We start from the raw sequence: 14192 nt of genomic DNA on the forward strand, positions 1-14192 counted from the left end.
CGCTGTGATGCAGTACGTCAGAATGCTCTCGACTGTGGCTCTGTAGAACAACATCAGCAGCTTCTCCTCCAGATTGTTTCTCCTGAGCACCCTCAGGAAGTGGATTGGATTTGGATTTGTCTCACCCTTCACAGCTGAGACGACATCTTACCTGATAGTCTTCGACCTCAGTGGGAATCCTGGCTGCTCGAACTGAGAAACCTGCCAAATGCAGTTTGTATGATTCATTATTGGCCAAACAAACAAAACAAAACAAAAAACCGACATGCAGCATAATGTAATGGCATGTAGCCAACTATGACTACACGTTTAAGACAAACAATAGAACAAACATAAGGCAGACTTGGTAGAAGACAACGGTTTACAGCTACATTCCAATCCTGCAGGTTGCGATACTGCGCAAAAAATCATGAATGAACACGCAGAAGAAGAAGAAGAAGAAGAAGACGACGACTTCGTCTCCTAAGATGGCGGGTTTGTGAAAAGCCGGTGATCGTAGGCTCCGTCTTCAGACGATTTATTTGATATCCTACAGAAATAAACAAACGGAGCCTCTACTTACCTCAATAAACATGGATCCTGATTTAAACCAGAAACATGTGAACACGAGCTCATCTGACGTTAGCTTCCAGAGCTAGCGGAGTTAGCTTTGCATGCTAACTGGGCCTTTTGTGTGCAGAAACAGTTTGTGTCTTTGTCTGAAAATGTCTAAAGTTCAAATTCTGAGAGCGTTACTGAAGCAGCGACTACCTGCAGGTGATGAAGAGATATTTGAGCTGTTTGAAAGAACCACAGCAGAATACGAGGAGGAACTTTGTGGTTTAAAAGAGGAGAACGAACGACAAAGAAAACTACTGGAAGCTGCTTTTAACTCTGACGACGAAACAGGTTTGATTATTTTTTTTTCTCATCGTGAGTCAGATCCTGCACATTTTACTCATGAATAATGGCAAGTGATTTAAGATTATGTGTTTGTTTTTTAAATAACTTTTTTGTGGCCTTTCTGTGTGGAGTTGGCATGTTCTCTCCGTGTTTGCGCGGGTTTCCTCCCATATTTAAAGACATGCAGGTTAGGTGAATTGGAAACTTTATAATTGTCCAGGTCTCCCTTGCAAAAGAGTTATTGATCTCAATCAGACTAACCTGGTTCAATAAAGGTTAAAAAAGGTCTCTTGTACTTAAAATGTATGTAAAACAAAAACTGCCACAAGAAATTACAAAACTTACAAAGTGGCTGTTCATACATAGGTGTATTAATGATTCTAAATTCTATATTTATGTAGCGCAGCCGTGCTGGAGGCTATGTTTTGTTTTAAATTGTTTGTCTGCCCATACATATGATGATGTCATGCTATGACTTGACAAGAGGAACGTAGAAAAACAAATCACATTTGTTTTGAACCCTAGAAAGGTAGACAGCGAACTACGTCATTTTTGTGAACCATCGTCCAGGTTGGATAAATTCATCTTACAAAGTGGAAAAATGAAGAGAAAAAAAAAAGACTAGAAAGTATTCAATAGATTCACTGCATGAGGATGAAGTGCCACCAAATACACTACAGACATCAAGGGTTTCCTGCTGGTTATATGAAAACACGTAGTTTGCAAAAATGTCATTTTGCATAATCTTGGAGATTTTTTGTTAAAAATTGCTGAAATATTCAGTAACTTGGACAGCACAGTGTTTTATTGGTTAACACTGTTGCCTCACAGCAAGAAGGTCATGGGATCGATTCCCACCTGTGGCCTTTCTGTGTGGAGTTTCCATGTTGTCCCCATGTTTGTGTGTGTAGCAGGATATAGTAATTGATCCCATGACTTTCAGCTGGTGTCTGGTCAAAGCCAAGCACTGGGAGAATGCCACGTAAAGGCGAGCAGAGAGCATGTCTTTCTCTCACCTACTGGAAATTGGGTTCAGATCATTGTCTGGCACCTTTCACGTCCACGTTCCTGTGGTAGCAGGTACACTGTTGGCAGCAGCTGCAGTTCTCTTAATTGCTATCTGTCAAGTGCTTATTTTAGTCATTTTGCTGTACAGAGACTTCTTTGAGCATTATTGCTGGTTGTACACCGCTTGCCACTCTTTATGCCATTTGGCTGTTCGTTGCTGATTGCTGTTGTGTAGTTTTGATTCCTCCACTCCACATTGGGTTGTCTGGGACTGCCTGACAGGTATGTAATATAGTGGTGTTAGCTTCCTCCTTCAGCCAGTTATGTGTTATTTATGTTTGCTTGTTTGAATTTTTGGGGTCGCAGTTGAGAGTAGCGGCGCAGCGTAACTGATTCACGTCGGTGGCATGTAAATTTATTTTTTTCAATTGTTTTACGCACAAGGCATAAATGTGATCACTTTTAGTGACTCAGTGCCTTGTACTGGTTTTATTGATTTACTGTTTTTCCTTTTTCCCATTATTTCATTAATTGTGTCCGTTCCATTTGATTACAGGTTTTATATATATATATATATATATATATATCACACATTTTAGATAGTTTGATATTTTATAGTCTTAGAGAGAGTGATTCAAAAAATACAAAGTTGATTTATTATTTGCAGTTTAGATTCTCTTGATGTCTTTTGTGTATGGACCTGAATGCCTTGTCACTGGGTTAGTTTAATTAAAGAGGTTCCTGGGTGAAAGTCCCGGGGTAGCATTGTTGAGCAACAGTATATCACCTACACTGCCCTAACTACTCATTGTGCATATTGCCACATGTGTGTTCCATCCGGGTGCTCCGGCTTGCTCCTGCATCCAAAGACATGCATATTAGGTGGATTGGAAACTTTAAATTGTCCGTAGGTGTGTGTGCGGGTGTGAATATATTTGTTTGTCTATATCTGGCACTGCGGCAGACTTTCATCCTGTCCAGGGTGTACCCTGCCTCACGCCCTCATGCTGCTGGAATAGGCTCCAGTAGAGTCTCTTAATTGAGAGAGTTGCGTCAACTGAGAACATGGCGCCATTTTGGGTCCAACTGTGCTAAACCACTAAATGACCTTTTTATGTTTTCAACATTTTTAAGGGTGATTCTTTAACTCTGTGCTCTGATGTCACTGTTTATCTCCATAGGAACTACCCAAACAATCTTTCATACAAACTGTTTAGGGACATTACAGTGTTGTGGTGGAAATTACGGCAATAGTGTGGGACAACTACATTTTGTTTAAAAAAATCACAACAGTTGTATGACATTTATTATTTTACTGATATTTTATTCAGAGATATTTTAAAACATTAGAAAAAACGTTTCTTTACCATTCATTTTTATCATTGAAGATCAAAAGTCTGGGTGTGGGACAAGCACAAAACGGCAATATTTGCATATAATGATGCTGAAAAAAGGTGAAAAAGCCATCATAGACTACTAGAACAAATTTCTTAACACACTTTCATTGTAAAGATAACTATAAAAGTGTGAAATTTCCCCTTTTTTCTGTTTTTCATACAATATGATCAAAGGACATAATAAGTGCCCGTAGTCTAAGAATCACCCTTAAATCATTTAACCACATACAGCAACACATCTAGGTATAGGTACTATCAAAACAAATATAAAAATAATCAAGCTATCAAATTAACATAAATTTACAATTTATGATGATTTATTTAATGAATTTAAAGCCTGATGCTGGAGCTATGTAACTCTGTGTCATGCAATGACATGCGTGACAGTTTTAAAGTTCTTTGTCGCTGAATTTTGCTTTATTATGGATTAATTTGACCCTCAACTTTCTTTCTACAATCATCACGTCCAATTCAAAGGTAAGCTGTACAATTTCGTCTTTTTCCGACTTCGTGTTGTAAATTTGCGGACTTTTCTGCCAAACATATGCGATCCCAAAATATAATCAGCGTGTGCACTGCAAAAACTATTATAATATGATGGCAGATGAATGAGTGAAAGCAGGAAAGTGTCAAATTACAGCGTTTTGTGTCTGATTTAACAGGTACACGTCAGGCTGCAGGTCCGAGTTTGAGCACTGTGTGAAAAAAAATAAAAGGTCTGGCTTTAAATCATGGAAGGGTGATTCTTTAACTACGGGCACTATTGGCCTTGTAAATGTAATTTCCACCACACCATTGCCTTACAATATAAAGCGCCTTGGGGCAACTGTTTGTTGTGATTTGGCACTATATACATGTGCTCTGACGTTACTGTTTATCTCCATAGAAACTACCCACACAACCTTTCATACAAACTTTTTAAAGGGACATTATTGTTGTGGTGGAAATTACGGCAATAGTGTGGGACAACTACATTTCGTTTAAAAAAAAATCACAGCAGTTGTATGACATTGAATACCCCAGTTATGTTTTGATTATTTTACTGATATTTTATTCAGAGATATTTTAAAACATTAGAAAAAACATTTGTTTACTATTCATTTTTATCATTGAAGATCATAAGTCTGGGTGTGGGACAAGCACAAAACGGCAATATTTGCATATAATGATGCTGAAAAAAGGTGAAAAGTCATCATAGACTACTAGGACAAATTTCTTAAAACACTTTCATTGTAAAGATAACTATAAACAGTGTGAAATTTCCCCTTTTTTCTTTTTTTCATAAAATATGATCAAGGGACATAAAAGTGCCAGTAGTCTAAGAATCACCCGGAAATGACTCCGATCCCACTTTCCTCAAATTGGCGAGTGTTAACGCTGAACTTTAATTTGTACCTCTTTTACTTTGCACGTCCAGACTGCTCAGATTGTTAATGGAAATACATTGCAATCGGATTGGACATTTTATCCAATGTGAGTGAAAATCCGTTATATACGGTGTTATTACATGGAAAACATCACAAAAAACTTTGGAACTTTTTTGTCCGGTGACTGTGAATATCCGGTTTATACAATGACGGTTTAGGCAAGTTTTGCTGTACATGGGACTGAACAATAAATTTACCTTGCAAGCTTTGATGATGAAGTATTTATTTCCCAAATAATTTTTCTTCTGTCCTGAGCTGAAGGGAATCTGTACATCTTGAAGCCCTTGTTATGTCTGTGCATCCAAATGCACAGCAACCTGGCATTTTCAGCGAATAAATAAATAAGATAGCTGGAATTATATGCAGATAGATTAACAGCAAATGCTACTTTGGCCCCAATATGGCACCTGGAGTCATGTGACCTTTTTTTTTTTTTTTTTTTTTTTGCATCATCTCGCTACTTTCTCAATTAAGGGACTCTAGGCTTTTATCCATTCTCCGATTATCTAAAGAAAACTGTCAGTAAATGTGACAATAATGAATTTGTCCAATTACTTATGGATTCTGAACCTGGAGTCACTGTTCATAACAATGGCTGTAATTCCTAAATGGTTATGGGATATTTTCATAAAACCCCTTGGAGAAAAGTTCAAAGTATACACTAAAAGAGCATCTTGACTGTTTCATTTCAACTCCATTGTGATGGGTATACAGACATGAATTACAAAACCATCATTTACAAAATCACAATATTGCCTGTCAAGATCACTGCCTGCATGCCGGAAATTGCACATTGAGTTCCCATTTAGTATTGTTGTTTTGTAATACCTATATTTGTTTTATACAGATGTGCAGCCACTGTTGGTAAAACAAACAGAGGTTTCCCCTGAGCAAGAAGCATGGATGCCTAATCTGGAACAAGAAGATCCAGAACTCAATCACATTAAAAAGGAAGAGGAGGAGGTGTGGACCTGTGATGAACGAGAGCACCTTCAAGTGCTGGAGGTTAATTCCTCCAAGTACACAAATGATGATGTGAAACCTGAGTTCTCACATTGTCATCAGCCCCAAAGTGAAGAGAACAAGGAGGCTGAGCCTTTTGCCAGCAGCTCAGCTGAGCAGATGAAAACTGCTGAACCTGAAAGTGATGTCACGGATGTTGATTGCAAGGAGACCAAGGAACCTAAATCAGGTTTAAACTCTCTGAAAGATGACATACTCCCCTGTTTGTAATAACAGGTGTCATGCTGGTGTGAAGCCCTTTAACCCTGAGTCTGATCAAATGTTTGTTCACAAGAGTAATCTGCTGACACAGCATGGAATACATGCAGGAGAGAAACTGTTCACTGTTCTGAGTGTGGTGAAGCATTTAACCAAAACACAATCTGAAAACCCATATGACATTTCATCAGGAAAGAAAGTATTTAAATGTTCTGTGTGTGAGAAAACATTTAATCAAAGCAGCAGTCTGAAAAAACATATGCTAGTTCATACAGGAGAAAGACGTTTTTAGCTGTTCAGAGTGTGGAAAAAATTTAACCAAAATAGCAATCTGAAAAGCATGTGCTAATTCATGCAGGAAAGAAAATATTTAAGTGTTCTGAGTGTGGAAAAGCATTTTCCCAGAAGGGTAATTTGAAGAGACATATGCCCATCCACATGGAAATGACACCATTCATGTGCTTTGAGTGTGGAAAACATTCAACCAAGACAGCAGTCTGAAAGGCCACATGCTAATTCATACAGGAGAAAGACCTTTTGCTGTACTGAGTGTGAAAAACATTTACTAGAACAGCAATCTAAAAACCCATATGCTAATTCATACAGGAGAAAGACGTTTTAGCTGTTCTGAGTGTGGAAAAACATTCAACCAAAGCAGCAATCTGAAAAAGCATATGCTAATTCATACCGGAAAGAAAATATTTAAGTGTTCTGAGTGTGGAAAAGCATTTGCCCTAAAGGGCAATTTGAAAATGCATATGACCATGCATCGGGGAATGACACCATTTATGTGTTTTGAGTGTGGAAAAACATTTCACCAAAACAGCCACCTGAAAATCCATATGCTAATTCATACAGGAGAAAGACATTTTAGCTGTTCTGAGTGTGGAAAATCATTTGTCCAGGGCGGTGATTTAAAGAGGCATATGACGATCCATATGGGAATGGCACCATTATGTGTTTCGAGTGTGGAAAAACATTTACCAAAACTGCAATCTGAAAAACCACATGCTAATTCATGCAGGAAAAAAAACATGTAAGTGTGTCAAAGGATCTGGAAAGCAAACAATGGTGATATTCCATCCAGGCCTCAGTGTAGCAGTGCTGGACTTTAAAAAGCAGGAATTACCAGGAATCTAATGGGGGGAAAAATTCTAATATTAAGAAAAATTGAAATAAAGTTAAATCATTATATGATTAAAAAAATAAGATAATTGTGTGTGGTAGTAAAACGTGGATGACAAATAGTTGCATGATTAAAAATCCATAAATTAATCAAATTGAGGAGTAATAGCATCTTTATTTCTATATGTATTATTTGGATTAAATTTTTTTTTAAATCTTAAATGAATTCAAGTCGTATATTAAGTCGAAGTCACACTTTGATGGATTGAGGAAATATATGAGTAATGGATACAAAATCTGTTTGGATCTGTTTTTGTCGTGCACAAATCCTTTTCTAATTCATTAAATGCATCCCTTTTCAGATGATGTCTGGCGAGTTCACCGGAAAGTTTTGTGCGTGCTCAAAACTTTGAGTGGACTTCAGATGGAGAACTTCCCCAGTGGTTGTACATGTGTTTATCATTTTGTCTTGTACTTGTCTTACCTTGCCAGAAGATGTTTGGTGGGTGTTAGTTTTATCTGTGTGTTAGCTATTTGTCTTCTGTTCATGTCCAGAAGTGCTATGCACCTGCATTCTGCTGTTGTCCACTCCTTCCAACAGAGCCCTAAAGCCACCACAGACCACTGGATTAGGTGATTTTTGCCACCGGACAAATTATTTCAGCTCCATGTCCCAATGAATCATTCTGACAGTTCTGATCTTGGAAAACAAAACAGATGTTGTCAGGACCATTGTGATGGCCCATACTTGCGCTGGAACAATGATTATTCATTAATCAATGTATCCAGAGAAGATCACATTGATCAGATTAACTAAATAATGGCTTAAAAATGGTTAATCAAGTGATCTTAATTGAATAGTAAGTGTTTGCTGTGTCTGTTGGATGTGTTCATGTTAGGCTTGCTAAATAAAAAGGTAAAATGAAAGTCCTGTGAAATCCCTTGATTGAATGATCTTCATATAAAGAAGTTAACAGTTTTATTTTTATGCATACATATAAGACTGCAACTAACCATGTTTTTGTATTCAATAGTTACTTATTTCTTGATTGACTTATGTTTGGTCTATACAATGTCAAAAAATTGTGAAAAATGTTCATCGGTGTTTCCTAAAGGCTAAGATGGGATCCTCAAATGTGTTGTACGGTCGGCAACCCAAAGACATTAATGAAAGAAAAAATTTAAAAATCCCTGTAGAAGCTGAAATCAAACAATGTGGACTTAAAAAAGACCCATACACTTATTGTGGAAATAGTTGCTGATTTAATTTGTCCTCAAAATCATGTTGATCAATGATCTAATTATTGATCATCACTTAGATATGATTGGGCTATGTGAAACCTGGCTTAAACCTACAGCTGTCCTCCCCTTAAATGAGGCCTGCCCACCAGCTTATACATTTAGTCACTTCCCTCATGATGCGAAGCAAGGCGGGGGTGTTGCTCTTATTTATAAATCTAGGTTTAGCTTATTAGCTGTTAGGGGTTACAAATATCACTTGTTTGAGCATCTGATTCTCCACTCTGCTCAGGATATTACACATTGCCAAGGTCAGAAGAATAAAAATCAGTAGTATTACGTTGTCACTGTATATAGGCCTCCTGGCCCATATTCTGAATTTCTAGATGAATTTGGTGCGTTCATCTCTAACTTGTCAACTACTGCAGATAACATTCTGATCATTGGTGACTTTAACGTTCATATAAATAAGCCTTCTGATCCCCTCTGCAGATGATTTATGGAAATTGTGGATGCATTAGGATTTCAGCAATGCATTCGGGATTCGACGCACATTAGTGGAAATACCCTGGATCTGGTTCTTGCACGTGGTATTGCTGTCACGAATATTGACATCATGCCTCTTACATCAGTGGTGTCTGATCACTCACTTATTAAGTTTACAGTTTCGCTGCCGTGTTTAGTGAAACAAAACCTTATATATCATTACGGCGATGTATCAACTCCTCAACTAAGACTGAATTCGAAGCTAAACTGCCTGATGTCTTAGCTTCACATTTGACAAATACCCAGTCAGTAGACAGACTTGTGGATAGCTTAAACTCGGTGCTCAAAACTACACTCGATATGATTACCACCTGTGTTAAAACTGCTCCCCCAAATCACAGTCACCTTGGTTCAGTGATTATCTGTGTGACCTCAAGCATAAAGCAAGAGGTCTATAACGGAAATGGCGTTGTTCAAAATTAGAAGTATTTCACCTTGCGTGGCGTGATGCTATCTTAGACTATAAGCATGCATTATTGGCTACAAAGCGGACTTGCTACTCTGATTTGATCAGCAAAAACAAGTAATAACTCAAAGTTCTTGTTCGACACGTGGCAACACTTACGCATGGACAGCCACCAGTAGTTCGCTCTCCTTTTACAGCACAAGATTTCCTAGATTGCTTTGGGAAGAAAATAGAAGACATCAGGTAAACATATCCCGGCATGCCTTAACCCAGCCACTACACCCTGCTATTGAGGTGAGCGCCACTACTGAGGTATTACCTAGATTTACAAAATTTGATAGTATCTCACTAGGTATGCTGACAAAACTTGTAATGTCAACAAAAGCACAACCTGTTTATTTGATCCTATACCAACAAAACTTTAAGACTTGTCGCCCACTCTTGGGCCGACTGCTGGAAATTATTAATCTTTCTTTAACTTCTGGATCTGTTCCTAAATGTTTCAAATCTGCAGTGATTAAACCATTACTTAAGAAACCTAATCTTGACCCTAGTGTATTGACAAACTATCAGCCGATATCAAATCTATCATTTTTCTCTAAAATTCTGGAAAAAGTGGTGTCACGGCAGCTCGTAGACCATCTTACTGAGAATAATCTCTTTGAGCCACTGCAGTCTGCTTTTAGAAAATATCATTCCACAGAGACGGCTCTCACTAAAGTGGTGAATGATCTTCTGCTTACAATGGATTCGGACAACACTACGGTTCTGCTGCTGTTAGATCTCAGTGCTGCATTTGATACAGTGGATCATCATATTCTACTTGATAGGCTGGAAAATCATTTTGGGATTACTGGGAGTGCCCTTGCATAGCTGACGTCATACTTGACCAGTCGTTCTCACTGTTTTGTACAGTAACACTACCTCTGACCTTAGTGACATGAAATTTGGGGTTCCACAGGGTCTGTCTAGGCCCCCTGCTTTTTCTCCCTTTATATAGCACCCCTTGGGCACATATTGCAGCGTTTTGGAATTACCTTTCACTGCTATGCAGATGATACTCAGTTATACATGCCAATAACTGCTGGTAATCTCTTCACATAAATCCTTAGAAGATTGCCTTGCAGCAGTGAGAAGTTGGATGTCTAGAAACTTCCTACTTTTACACTCTAAGTCTGAAATGATGGTTCTTGGTCCAGTGAGACATCGGCATCAATTTGACCAGTTAACGCTCAGCCTCGGCTCGTGTGTCATACACCACACTGAGAAAGTAAGGAATCTTGGGGTAATTTGTGATCCTTCGTTGTCCTTTGGCCTCCACATTAGAAATATTACTAGAACTGCTTTCCTCCACCTGCGAAATATAGCGAAGATTTGTCCCATCCTGTCTATGGCTGATGCTGAGACCCTGATCCATACATTTATCCCTTCTAGATTGGACTACTGAAATGTTCTATTTTCTGGTTTACCGCAGTCTAGCATTAGGGGTCTCCAGTTGGTTCAAAATGATGCAGCCAGACTTTTGACATGAAGCAGAAAGTTCGACCACATTACACCCATTTGGCTTCCCTTCACTGGCTTCCTGTCTCAGTGAGATCAGATTTTAAGGTTCTGCTACTAACCTATAAAATTATTCATGGACTGGCACCTTCCTACTTAGCTGACCTAATTAAACCTTACGTACCGGCCCGGGCTTTACGTTCTCAGGGTGCAGGACTACTTTGTGTCCCTAGTGTGAATAAGAGGTCTGCGGGTCATAGAGCTTTCTCTTATCATGCCCCTGTTCTGTGGAATGATCTCCCTGCGTCAATAAAACAGTCAGATTCAGTGGAGATTTTCAAGTCCAGACTTAAGACACACTTATTTTCCCTTTCATATTGCTAGCATACTGGTAGAGTTTTGTTTTACACTTTTTACTCTTTTAATTAATTTATTAGTAATTGGAGCGGGCCGCGGCCTCAACTTTACCTAAATTCTGGGTCGTTTAGTGAAGTTTACGACTAGTGGCCGGCGATCACCTTAGTATTTCTCTTTTTTTCTTGTTGTTTAATGCTGGCAATTTATACAGTATTTTTTGTCTTTCTGATGCCTGATTCTGTTTTTTCTCTCTGTTTAAGGTGCAGCTCCACCAGAGATGGGAGTTGTATTGTGTTGGCGACCCTCCTGTCCTGTGCGCCAATAGCATTTCTTGTATATTCATCCATGATTGTTCTGTGATTTATGGTGTAGCATGGCCCAAGCGAGGGTCACCCCTTTGAGTCTGGTCTGCTTGAGGTTTCTTCCTCAGAGGGAGTTTTTCATTACCACTGTTGCTCTGGGGGTTGGTAAGGTTAGACCTTAACCTGTGTGAAGCGCTTTGAGGGCAACTCTGTTGTGATTTGGCGCTATATAAAGGAAAATAAATTGAAAAATTAATTGCAAGTCAGTCAGTCATTGATCAATCCTTCTAGTCCTAAACTGTATAAAGACCTAATGTTGAAACATTTATAGTTAAATGTGCAATACTTTGTTTTTATATTAATTTATAATAGAAGTATCAAGACTGCAGCCATGAAGTGACCATTGATGAGACAAAATTGTCCATGATGTCTGTAGGATCCTCACCCAGAAAAAATTACTCATGCAAATGACCTTTTTATGCCATTTTTAACTATTCTTCTTCTTTGTCTTTCAGCTGTTCCGGTTAGGGGTCGCCACAGCAGATCAATCGTTTTCCATCTTACCCTGTCCTCTGTATCTTCCCCTGTCACACCAACCACCTGCATGTTCTCCCTCGGCACATCCATAAACTCCTCTTGTCCTCCCTCTTCTCCTCCTGCCTGGTGGCTCCATCCTCATGCATCCTTCTCCCTATATACCCTGGGTCCCTCTTCTGCCATGTCCAAACCATCTCAATCTCACCTCTCTGACTTTGTCTCCAACCATCCCACCTGAGCTGTCCCTCTGATATGGTCATTCCTAATCTGTCCATTCTCGTCACTCCCAATCTGCACAGAAGCTCAACATCTTCAGCTCTGCCACCTCCAGCTCTGCCCTCCTGTCTTTTTGTTAGTGCCACGTCTCTAAACCGTACAACATAACTGTCTCACTACTGTCTTGTAAACTTTCTCCTTCCACTCTTTGCTGATATTCTTCAGTCACAAATCACTCCTACCACCTTTCTCCACCCACTCCACCCTGCCTGCACTCTCTTCTTCACCTCTCTACCCACACTCTCCATTACTTGAACAGTTGACCCCAATAATAAACTCATCTACTTTCACCACTTCTACTCCTTGTAACTGCACTATTCCACTGGGCTCCCTCCCATTCACACACATGTAACGCAGTCTTGCTTCTACTGACTTTCATTCACACTTCTCTCCAAAGCATATCTCCACCTCTCCAGACTAGACTCAACTTGCTAGATCACAATGTCATCTACAAACATCATAGTCCATGGGGACTCCTGTCTGATCTCATCCGCCAACCTGTCCATCACCACTGCAAACAAGAAAGGACTCAGAGCTGATCCTTGGTGTAATCCCACCTCCACCTTGAATGAGTCTGTCATTCTGACTGCGCATCTCACCGCTGTCACACTATTCTTGTACATGTCCTGCATTATCCTAACATACTTCTCTGCCACTCCAGACTTGGCTCTTGGCACCCTATCATAAGCTTTTTTCTAAGTCCACAAACACACAATGTAACTCTTTCTGATTTCTTTTAACTTGCATCTGCTATAAAGAATGTAGTCCACCTGTGTGCACCTTTCTCCACTCTTATATGTTACCATGTGCTCCTCCCCTAAAGTAGGTATTCACCACAGCCATTTCTATCCTTTTTGCAAAATCAACTACCATCTGTCCTTCTCCATTCCTATCCTTGAGACCATATCTACTCATTGCTTCCTCATCACCTCTGTTCCCTTCACCAACATGCCCATTGAAGTCTGCTCCTATCACCACTCTTTCATGCTTGGGCACACTCTCCACCACCTCATCTAACACACTCCAGAAATCTTTCTCCTTAATCTCACAACCTACCTGTGGCGCATATGCACTGATGATATTCATCATCACCCCTTCAATTTCCAACATCACACTCATCTCCCTGTCAGACAATCACTTATCCTCCAACACACTTTTAACATACTCTTCCTTTAAAATGACCTCAACACCATTTCTCTTCCTGTCCTCACCATGGTACAACAACTTGTACCCACCGCCGATGCTCCTGCTCTTACTTCCCTTCCACTTGGTCTCTTGCACACACAATATGTCCACCTTTCTCCTCTCCATCATATCAGCCATCAAGAGTTTTTTTTTTTTTAAACAAGAAATGTAAATAAAGTTTGAAAAGAAAAAAGATTTTCAAAAAAGCTTCTGTTACGCTTTGCTTCCGGAAACATTAGTTTGACGTGTGGTTTTTGTACGTACATTGGGCCTCATGTATCAACGTTGCGTATGGCGATATTTGAGCGTATATGGGGTGTACGCCAAAACGGCTGTGCTACTTGGCATTATCAATGTGGTTTTTGGCGTACGCTGCGCTGAAACTATAACCAGGTCGAGAGGGTGTCGTAAATTATACACCAAAATGAACCAGCGCTGGAATCCACATAAAATGAAGATGATCAACATGATAAACAGTGCCATTATACAAATCAATGCATATGTTACATAAATAACACTTTCCTGATTATACTACATAATAATCAATACAAATCCCGCCTTTGCGGGATTGTTATGGAGCACGATCCGTGGCTACACTGTTACTGCAAAGAAAGCGCTGCTCGCCTTTTTCTCCAGACTTCGAGCCTGGAGCCAGAGCAGCGCTGAGCTTAACTTCATGTGGTGTGATCGTTTTAGACAATGAAATTGATAATAACAACTGTAGTTTCGTCATTCCCTTAATTCGCCCGTGCTACAATCAGGTTTTGTCGTCTTCATTCGGTTG

The 14192-nt window shown here is 39.4% G+C and overlaps 1 protein-coding gene across 2 annotated transcripts; it reads left to right on the forward strand.

Annotated features, from left to right (window-relative positions):
- Positions 1-484: 484 nt before the first annotated feature.
- LOC117525969 lies at positions 485-7923 on the forward strand. 2 transcript variants are annotated; one of them, XM_034187952.1, is made up of 3 exons: positions 485-888; positions 5562-5906; positions 7423-7923. In XM_034187952.1, the coding sequence occupies exons 1-3, from the start codon at positions 654-656 to the stop codon at positions 7695-7697; spliced, it is 855 nt and encodes a 284-aa protein (XP_034043843.1). In that variant the 5' UTR covers positions 485-653; the 3' UTR covers positions 7698-7923. The 2 variants fall into 2 exon arrangements, with proteins under 2 accessions (XP_034043843.1, XP_034043844.1); XM_034187953.1 differs by lacking the exon at positions 7423-7923 and having other exon boundaries at positions 495-888; positions 5562-7076.
- Positions 7924-14192: the final 6269 nt, after the last annotated feature.

The sequence above is a fragment of the Thalassophryne amazonica genome, chromosome 15, assembly GCF_902500255.1.
Source record: "Thalassophryne amazonica chromosome 15, fThaAma1.1, whole genome shotgun sequence".
Classification (NCBI taxonomy): Eukaryota; Metazoa; Chordata; class Actinopteri; order Batrachoidiformes; family Batrachoididae; genus Thalassophryne; species Thalassophryne amazonica.

Excerpts from the sequence above, each read along its gene's own strand:
- LOC117525969 (XM_034187952.1), top strand. The coding sequence starts at position 654 with ATGCTAACTGGGCCTTTTGTGTGCAGAAACAGTTTGTGTCTTTGTCTG. Across the intron at positions 889-5,561 it reads TAACTCTGACGACGAAACAG|ATGTGCAGCCACTGTTGGTA; the intron begins GTTTGATTATTT and ends TGTTTTATACAG. Across the intron at positions 5,907-7,422 it reads GACCAAGGAACCTAAATCAG|ATGATGTCTGGCGAGTTCAC; the intron begins GTTTAAACTCTC and ends ATCCCTTTTCAG.